The following is a 10741-nucleotide window of genomic DNA, read 5'->3' as shown; positions in this document are numbered from 1 at the left end:
AAAACGATTTAATTTCCTTTATTTACAAAACAGTACAAAACAAATACATTGAACACTGTACAGGTTTTCTAGCATATTGGATTGAAAAGGAAAAAAAAAACACATTCACAACATGAAACTCTTGCTTCTCCGATTTCTATACATGACCCCATAATATTTCTTTCTCACATATAATCAAGCATCTCTGTCTCCATGTCATTGTCACTCCCCTCTGAGGGCTGGAATTCATCTTCCTCATCTTCCTCATCACTCTCTGTTGCTCTTTTCCTTGTAGCAGAACACTCAGGACTCAAAGGTGCTGCAGAAAAAAACAAAGTAGACCTTTACTGCTCTGCTTATCCACACTCATACACTGCGGGAGGGGAACAGTATTTACTTGCATCTATGGGGAAATAAGAGTGTGAAATTAATGAACGACTCTTTCCTGGAAGCAGAATGATTGTTGTTTCCAGAATGAGCCTTATCAGGCTGACTGACTGGGCCGACAGTACAGTGTGGTTAATGTGTGACTACACCTGGGAAACATAGAGTTGAAGATGTCTGTGACCGGATCTCGTCTGAACCTTACTTACCTCATCAACAGGCTATTGCATACAGCACATATAGACATGGAATAACATGGCCTTCGTGGGAATTAATTTACAAAAAAAATAATTTGTCATTATTTGATTTCAGCGAATCACACTACTGTGAGGTGTGGCTCGGAATCAGAAACATGTGGTGTGCAAGCACTGGGGGGAGGTTGTGGGGAGATGATTGGTTGGTTTAAGCCAATTCATGTATTGTATTGTAAACCAAGGCCAAGTTTGATGCGTTGGTCAGACCTTTCAGAGCAGTCTGGGAAAGACATTAGAAGGTTCATAAACAGGTCAGAGTGGTGAGTGTTCTGGGCTGGCAGTCTCCTACCTTGTCTGTTAGCTCGCACCGTCTGCTTGATCATGGAGGAGATGATGTCTCTGAGGTCATCGGCTGTGCGGGACAAACACCAGCCGTCCCTCTCGTCACACTCCTCCTCTTTTCCATCGTTCCGGTGAATGACATTCCTTATACTGGACACAGATGCGGCGTCATAACAGATTGACAATAACGTGTAGAGAACTGTGCCATTTTCAACATTCAAAGTGACTAACAGTCTTTACAGCCTACAATACCACACTGGATCTCACCTATCCACATCTAGGTCACAGAGCTGGTAGAACATCTGTCTATAAGGGGGCAGGGTCCCTTCCCTGAATATGTAGGATGACTCCTGGACAAACAGGGGAGTGGTCAGAGGAAGGTCAGCACATGACCTGGTGCTGTATTACTTCACTCTGGGAGGATGTTTCTGGAAAGTGATTGGTCACCTACCTTGAGCTGGTACCTGATTTGAGCAGGTTTACGACCGGGGGTGATGTTATCCTGAGCGAGGTCCATCACGTTAGCTGCCTGGGGGACTGGGGAAAATGTGCAAGGTAGACCTCATAAATACACACTCAAACCCATGACAAATACATTTCAAAAAGTATGTGTCAAAACATTCATTCAGAACAAAGAATACTGCAATTTGATCCCCCAGGAGTGCCCTCACCCGTCACTGACCTGCTTTGTTGAGTGTGATTGGCAGGGTATAGTTGAAAGCACTCCTCTTAGCCTTCACTGGCATGTCATTGACAGCATATCCTACAGAGATTCACCAAGGGTCACATCAAATACAGTGGGACACTGAACTGTACATTTCTCTCTAAGTGATTGTAACAAGCTTGGTCAGGTGGTGTCTCAGGAGCCATATATAATTCTTATTTATGGCACTGAATTCTCCCTAGTGACTAGATGTCCCCCCCCCTGCTCCTCACCGTGCTTGGTGCTGCAGCGGATCCTAAAGTCCAGCACCTGGTAACCCTTGGCTTCCGGTGTCTTACGGGGGTCGTAACCAAACCTGACCCACAGGCTCCTCCAGGGTCCTGTTAACTGCAGGAAATAACATCTGTCTGGTTTGTATTGTATTGAATTTCTATGGCATTTTCCCACAAGGGGTACAATTGCTTGAATTTTGGAATTAAAGCGATGCTACAGGATTTTTGTAGCTAATTCTTCCTCAAATTTTGGCTTAAGTGTTGACTGATCAATTTCTTATCTCACTACACCATACAGTCCTCAGGCCAACAGACTTTTGCAAGATAAGCTTATGTTTATGAAAGTGTGGGAAGGTGTGCCCCTCTCTGTCCAATCAGGTAACACAGGGATTTATCTCACTACACCATACAGTCCTCAGGCCAACATCCTTTTGCAAGATAAGCTTTTGCTTATGTAAGTGTGGAAAGGTGTGCCCCTCTCTGTCCAATCAGGTAACACGGGGACCCGTTTTGGGCAGGTGAGCGCTTATTTTAGAACTAGTGGCTGAAATGATACAAAAAAATCCTGTAGCATTTAAAACAAACTTTATCTTTAAAACGGATATGGTATTTGAATGGAATAATATTTCCTAGTCCAATGTAGGCCAATTACTATACATCCTATACTATATACTCCTCACCATGTAGTAGGCCACGACTGGGAGGAGCAGCTTCAGCTTCTCAGGGTGGAAATCCAGGTTGGCCTTGACAGCATTCCGGGACCAGATGGGCCGGCTCTCAAACAGCTATTAACAGTTTGGTGTGGTTTGGGATAAGATAAGACAACAGAGCAGGAACAGGGAAATAATGTTTTCCCATTCAAGCAAGTAAAACTTGCAGTTCTTATGGCAGTGGCAGCAGAGTGCACACATCACCTTAAATCAAGTAAGGCAAGTTAACAAAGCAGCAAAAAAGCTAAAATTGTTCTCCAAAACGTATTCAAAGAATTGATTTACCTGATCTTTACGTTTCGTAAATTCTCAATCCACTGATATTGAAATATAGACAATGTCATACTAACAGACTTTGAGTTCTATGTAAGACCAGACGTTTGATTGTAAAAACTGCTAGCACTAAGCTAAGTGAGGCAGCCTTTTTACCAATTTCTGACAAAAACAGAATATTGTATAAAATAAAATAAAATACAAATACTGCTGGTACAAAATAGAATGTTTTGTGGGAGTGGGAGTTAGGTAGGCCTAAATTAGTATGATTAATAATCATGCAAATGACTAATAAATAAAGGCTCAAATAAATGGCACCTGGACTGAAGACAACTGCAGCAATGCATCAGTATTAAAAACAGCAAAAATAAAGCAAAAATAGCACCCCCTGTGTATGACCAGGTGAGTGCAGTCTTAGTTGGGGTAGAGTATAATATACAGTAGGCTAGCCAAGAGCCCGATGTCCAGCATATCAGCATACTGACCTTCTTCATCGCCTCCTCAGCCTTCTTGTCACTCTCGTGCTGACAAATCCTCTTCCAGTTGACCCGGGCCGCCTCCAGGGGCTCTGAGGGAATGTTCTCTTCCTCAAAGATGATGAATATGGCATTGTGGGGGCGACGGGCTCGACTCAAGCCAATCAGATTCTCCCTGGAGACTGATGGGTGAGGGTAGCCATCCCTATACAGAAGAGGCAAGGCAACAACAAAGGTTTAGCTACAGTATGATTGTTTATATTTGGAACAATAAAGTGTTCCATGAAAATTCTGTCAGACAGTTAAAGGCTTACCAATGTTTCCGCCATGGATTTAGCAACGCAATTTAAGCACCATGGACAGCAGTCATGAATGATTGATTGATAGCCCTACATGAGGAAAGCATCTGTTTGCCAGTATATACATCTCTCTGTGCTGAGGTCTAGGTAACTGTGTTGCAATCGATTCAGTTGTATGGTTAATTGAAATGATGGAGCAGACACAAACATTTCACACTGCTTTGAAGATCTCCCTTAAGCACAATTCATCAAAAGTTCAATGTGGCAAACTTTGCAAATTATTCTCCACAATTCCATTCCACGCCAAAGCAAGTACGACAAAGAACTTAAGCTCTTTAGTTGTAATTTATAGCCTAATGATAAGGATGATATGTTTGGCCACTGAACCCCACCAAGTTGACAACAATTAGTGCATTAGAGAAAAACACCACAAGAACTCTTAAAGACAACAATAAGTCTTTGGTGCTGCTCCCAGCATCCCTCCCACCCGCTCACTTGTGTTGGATTTCGGGACGGAAGTTATAATCCACGGGATTGTCCAGGCGAGAGAAGATGGGTGGAGGGAGGAAGGACAACATGGGCTGCTCGAAGAACTCCTTATTCTCCACGCCACGAAGCACAATCTTATCATACAGGGACGTCTGGGAGCCATCCTTCTCCGAATTCATAGCCAGATACTGAAAATCTGCCATCCCTGAAATAACACACAGCTGTTAGGTCTAGGTCTGAGTATCACAACGACGTGTAACAGTTGAGTAGTATGGGAGTTGAACCTTGGAACTTGTATGTTGTCCCAATGACACCCAGGATCTCCATGTTGATCTGGGCCTCTTCAGGGTTCCCTCTACGCACCCGCCTCCTCACCCTCAGCAGCAGGTTGGTAGAGGGGAAGCGGTTTCCACACAGAGGGTGGCAGAAAGGGTCCCGTGGACGTAAGCGCAGCTCCAGTCGTCTGTTAGAGTCAGAATAGGCCTGTGGAATAACAAGACACTCAGTGATCATACGATATAGGTGTAGCTGCATGATTACTGCTATATAACAAACGGTCCTACATAGTCAGTGCCAGTCCAATGTCTGATGATGGAGGAGGAGAACAAAGATACAGCAACATAGCAACGCAATATCCTAGTTTCTAATCACTGGCTACTACACTACCAATGAAACAATACCTTCGAAATTATGGTGTGGGGTGACTAATTCCAATAATAATAATAAGCTGATCGGTGACATTGATGTGAGTCGCCTGCAGGCAGTGCTCACCTTTGACATTCCTTTTTCGCCCCCAACTGATTCCAGCATCTTGTCCACATTGACGATAACCGCTGGGTATTCCACACAGACGAGTTTACAGTCCTGGGGCAGGTTTAGTATGGCCGAGCCACCTGGTACACTACTCGCAGCATCACCTGCTGCGGTCTCGGAGCCTGCCGTCGAGCCCGTTATCTCTTTCATTGTAAAATTCAAGTCATCTAACTTTTGCACCGCTGACGTTGCCATGTTAGGCTACTTTTCAGAATTCCCCCTTCGATTGATTTCAAACACAGTATACCAAACCTACGTCGAGCACTGAGTAGAGCAAGCCACACATCTGTCAAAAAGTTGATATGAGTTCGTATACAAAACAATTCCGGGTGGAAACTTGGATTTGTGTAAAGTTCCGGGTTCGAGGTGCCGAGCGAGCAAGTGAGCATTCAGTGCAAACGATGTCAGCATATAGGTTAATTTTTCATCATTACCCAAATGCAGGTGTAAAAAAAATGACAATAAAATAGTGTAATATTTCGTTCAGGTACATGATTTTCAACGTAATACTAACACTCCTTGGTAAAGCAATTGAGCCACATGGTGGCAGTAGAGGACCAAGTAAGGTCAAATTGGAACACATTTTTCCAACATATTGTTCATCTCTCAGCAGGACAGCAAGAAGGCATAGTCTGACATCAACGGCGGTCTCAAAAAAGGGCTCACACTGGGATATTGATATGGTGGTTATTGTAATCAGATTTATCTTGTGCTGAAGAGGAAAAGAACAGACGAGATGAGGATTAGATATAAACTCAACATGCCCAATCTAAAACATGAGACATTACTAATGTGTTCAATGCATTATGCCCAATCCATCAAAATGACATATTGCTAGATAATAATCTCAGATTAAGAATACCACCTTTCCACATACCATATTTACTGAGAATGCACATCTATCATGCCAACTGTCACTGTTCAACATCAAAGGTCTTCCAGATGAAAGTTTAGAATGCATTTACATCCGTTTGACTCTGTGTGCTGCCCTCAGGCCTGCAGGCATCTTTATTTGCAAAAGGAGTCTGCTGTGCTAAATTGCCTATGCCTCTCAAAACAGTGGTTTGTATCTTCAGTTCCTGTTATACCCATGGTCAAATCTGCATGAATGAGTCAATATATACCCCAACCCAAGAAAGAGAGAATATAAGATTCTGAGGATGTAATAAATAAAGTGTTCCGTGAATTATATTTTTAGCCAATAAAGTCTTAGAAATTAAGCAGTGGTCTATTTTTGAGATTTAACAGATTTTGGGCCTCAATTTGCATGTGCAAAAATGTGTAAACTCATGCAAAAATGTGTAAACTCAGGGCAAAGTCGGCCCTATTTACCTTCATATTTTTAATAGACGCAGTGAGAAATAATCCAGTGAGATTTTTTAATCCTGTGTCTGGCATGATATGTAATCCATTTTCAGACAAAAACTGATTGAATAGATACCGTTTTCTAAAACCATTGTTAAAATCATGCTACAATGAAAAATCATGCTGTAGAGTATTCTGAGTTGTAAGGTATGTTTTGCTCTGCTCAGCACTATTTGCTGAATCAAATTGGGGCCCTTTGTGTGTAAAATTCATTTGTTTGTCTTTCACTTCGATACTTAAACTTTAGTATTATGTTTACAAATGTCTCCATGGATTGTTTGTTTTTTTGTACCATTGATGATGGCTGGAACTCATTTTACAGATTAGGATAGACTTTTTTTGTTTTAGGCCTGTTTCAGTTTCGCTTCTTATATTCACAGTGAACATTGCAATACACGATTTAAGTTAAGTGGATATATTGTGGGTGGGTGTGACAGCTGTTTGAATAGAACCACAGTGCCACACTTTTCAAGAAGAGTGCCAGATAAGGCGTCAGTGCTTCCTGTGCCGTGTTATGAAGTCCTGTGCTTTGTGGGAGATGAGGGCAGCGGATGGAAGGCATGCTGGGAGTGACAATCTGTCTCTTGCTGTGGTGGTGTGAGGGTGTCACAGAGAGTAGGATCTTGCCCCTCTCTCTCCCTCTCTGGGTACGCGAGGCAGAACCCTGCGCTCTCAGATTACACCCGTGTTGGGTGCTATCTCTGTGGGAGGGCTGGTCACTCCTCCCTGTTGCGCTGCTGGCGTGTTCCGACCGTTACAGTGTGGAGCGGCCATGATAAGGTTATCACACACCCACCACGGCCCACGCTGCCCTGCAAAGCCCACTGGCCCCTGATTTCACCCTTTCTCTCTTTCACTCTGTCTCTCTCATTTTCACTCATTTTGTTTCCTCGTTAGCCCTGATCCATCCTCATCACCCCCTGTGTTCTTCCTTCATCTCCCTCTTTCCCTCCTTATTCCCTCTCTTTTACTCACAATCCATTACATGCAATTAGAAGCCCAGATCCTGTGGTTGATCGTCTGTTGGTTTGAGAGGCATGTCCATATTTGGATGACAGACAGCCTCGGAACTGTGGGTTGGATGACTGTTGTCTTTGTCATTCTGAACCACCACTCTCTGCCCCCTGGAAACTGTCAATCAAGTGGTATCACCACTCTGCCACCCTCACATTTGATCAGAGACCCACTTCCTGCGTCCAGGCAAAAAGGAAGAAAGCTGCTGACAGTTCTCTCAGAATGACTTCTCATTCTACTCACTGGTCCAATAGTATTGAGGTTAGGGCATAACATCATTTCAGATATGAAGTGTTGTATTTTATATATTTTATTTGTTGTTCTCAGGCTTGAGACAGTGGTAGCTTTTTCATCGTCCAATATACTTTCTATACATGACATATACTCTGTCTCTATATTTCTACTTTGCTGATGTGTGTTTGCAGTTGCTCTTAATGTTGTAACAAGCATCACTTTGGTTGTTCAAATTGACATTCAGACATGATTTACTGTTCCACAGGACCTTAGTTTTCTTTGGAGCTTAGCGTGATCACATCCTGCCCTGCATTTCTTAACATATTAATGTTTGCTGAAACAGACAACATCAGACTGTAACTAAGTCAACATTATTGCTCTCCAGCCTTTCCAGCGAAGTTGGGAAGAGGAGTGTGACTTTACCTTGGTTCTGAATCCACTCAATGGATTTAAATATTGATTGTCCTTTATCTTCACTTATTTGGTAATCTGTGTGTGTTCGGTTGGGCCTTGTGACACCACTCCCTCTCTGGGTCTTTACCTCTACCTCCTACAGTACCATTAAGCAGCTCTGATGTCATCAACTTTGTCCCTCAGCTGATTGTGACAGTGGATGTAAAACCTTAGAAATAGAGTACACACTTTGGGGACATGGACATGCTTATTTAAGGTTTGTATATAGTCAAGTCAATGCATACTTAATTTCGCTAATCAGCCCATCAAGTACTCCCAACTGAATGTAATTATAATACTACTGTAACATCATGAAGAAGACTTACAGTAATGTCTGTGTACACATTGAACCTGTGCAGTTCCTGTCCTCACATGTGATGGCAAAATCATTGGTAGGAATGCAGCTTCCACTGACTAAAACATATATTCTGTATCTTGCAAATACAATGTGTAATAAGTGAGTTTCCCATGAAATATCCCATGTATGATTTTACTGAAAGACGTTCCTTAGTCTGGCACACCCTTCCACCTTCCAACCCCACAACTCCTCTACCCGAGCGCAGACCAGGGCTGTTTTGCATACAGCTCATTTGCAAGCCATCTCTGGTTTTCTGTTAATGTGGTTGTCAGTGTTGGTTTCTCCTTTTGGAATCCCCCATTGGTTTGCTGACAAGGCAGCAGGTAGCTAATATCTTATACTTTTAGAATAGTGCAATACTCTTGATAAAAAAGCGATTATGGATTTCTTCAATGTCTTTCTCATTCTTTTTCAACTGTCTTTAAGTTTTAACACACTTCTTACTCTGATTATTATTAGTGTTTAGGCTAAATATCCCATTCTACATTAGAGATGCCATTGGCCAGTATAAAGTCCCTCTCTATGGTCCACAACCACTCAGATCATGCAGTTACCTTTTTGTCTGTTCTATATTTTTTGGTACATGCCTCGGGAAGTGAGGTTTACGATTCCTGTCTTTATCTAATCCTGCGTCTATTTCTGTGGAACTGGTTGTGTGGATGTTTGTTCAGATTTAAGCCTAACTATTTGAACAGTGCAGTTTGGTAGTTCCAGAGACACAGTTCAGTATTTTGAAGGATACCAAAAGGCCTAAGGGCACGGGTGATGCAAATGAACTGGGGGGTGGTGGTAGGCAAAGGGAGAGAGAGAGGGGAGTGGGGGTGGGGGGGATGGGGGGGGTAGAATAGAGAGTAAAGAGCAAAATGCTCATCTTGACTATATTATCATTTCACATCCCACTTTGTACACATTTATTTCTGTCTGTAAGGCATTATAGATATTTGTTCAAACTATACCCCCCCAACCCCCACACCCACCCCCAACCCTAACCCCACCCCCACCACACACAAACATACACACACCTGTATGCCACAGAAAAGGGAAGTAAGGCTCAGGTGTGTGCGAGAACCTGGTCCCTAAATTTCCCCTGTTTCTCCCCCAGGCTAGACTGAGCCCCACCCCTCCTCTACAGGACCCATGTCCTGTTTATTTAGTCCCGCCCGTCCTGCTCCTCTCTCTGCCATTGGCTACCTGTGCAGTATTTTGATTTGCTCTGTATCCTCACACCAGGATGCAGCACTAACTGTTACAAAACAACGTACCCCGTTGCCTGGGTAATATAAACACCCTCATTTGCATAGAGGCCTCAGATTTGTTTACCAACTGTACCAGGTAGTGGAGAGACTGTTCAGACCATTCTGCACAAAGGCACTGATTTCTTCAACAACCCCCCACCACACAAACTCAAATTGGTGTTGCAACCATGTGCATTTGTGTCTGTCTTAACTCACTAAATTAAATGTTGCACCTTGTTATTCCTGGATGTTTGTTGATTTGTGGGGTCGACAGAGCTCCAGACTTTGATCGTTGGCCAAGGGCATTACACAGTGTGATTTGAATACATTTCTGTAACAACATGGTCATCATGGCCAAGCAACTGAACATGGGGACGGTCGCACAACCAAGAAAAAACCTGGTTACAATTGACCAACTAATGACAGATTTAACTAAGTGATGATTTGATTTGCCTTGAGCAGCTTACATGGCTTAACTGGCTGTGGTGTTTGAGGAAGGTGGTTTGTCTTCGTGAGAAGTGTCATTAGTTTGTCAAAGCAAATCTAACAGAATGAATGGGTGGGGTACAGTGTGTCTGAACCATCTAGCCTCTATTTGCTTATACAGTAAGTATATATCACTATCCCTTGTCACAACACAATGTGAAGGAAATACAATTTAGAACTCTCAGAGTAAAATGTTTGGTTGGTGGGCGTAGGGGTCTTTGTTTTCTGCACAGAAGTCAATAAATAAACAAGAAAGATCAAGAAAGAGAATTCAAGGAATCTTGTCTCCTGTTTGAGTTTCCTTCGACCAACACGTTGTTATGGCGGTCCAATTCTCTGTCCAGCATTGTGACATTTCAGAAGAACCTGGTTGGCCTGACATTTGCATGGTGTTCCAGGTATAGATTTGAATGACGCCTGACTCTATCTCTGGCCGTACTAGAGATTACTGCCCCAGGCAACATGAGCCCTGAAACAGAAACAGTTGAGATACTGCATTCTGTTTATTAAGCAAACGGAAACACACAAATACACATAAGAGTAGAAAAAAGTCATGTCATCTGATCTTACTAAGCAAACACAGTTCTTATGTTGTACCTTGTGACTGATTTTTTTCTTCTTCTGTGATCTGTTTGTCGATGTGTCACATTACTGGATGTACATATGACTATGTAAGCATGGGCGTGCTAGTGGTGTGTCAA

General features: G+C 42.8%; 1 protein-coding gene across 1 annotated transcript; it reads right to left on the bottom strand.

Moving 5' to 3' along the window:
* Positions 1–2: 2 nt before the first annotated feature.
* Positions 3–5191, bottom strand: gtf3c5 (general transcription factor IIIC, polypeptide 5). The gene is made up of 11 exons (XM_083670447.1): positions 4854–5191; positions 4367–4565; positions 4089–4287; positions 3304–3499; positions 2516–2620; positions 1836–1950; positions 1582–1662; positions 1351–1436; positions 1167–1249; positions 907–1049; positions 3–298 (listed from the first exon to the last, which is right to left on the bottom strand). Exons 1-11 carry the CDS (start codon positions 5088–5090, stop codon positions 165–167), a joined length of 1578 nt encoding a protein of 525 aa, XP_083526573.1. The 5' UTR covers positions 5091–5191; the 3' UTR covers positions 3–164.
* Positions 5192–10741: the final 5550 nt, after the last annotated feature.

Source organism: Argentina silus (assembly GCF_951799395.1).
Source record: "Argentina silus genome assembly, chromosome: 5".
NCBI lineage: Eukaryota > Metazoa > Chordata > Actinopteri > Argentiniformes > Argentinidae > Argentina > Argentina silus.
Note: the sequence above shows the minus strand (reverse complement) of the source record. Positions and strands in the feature narration are given on the sequence as shown.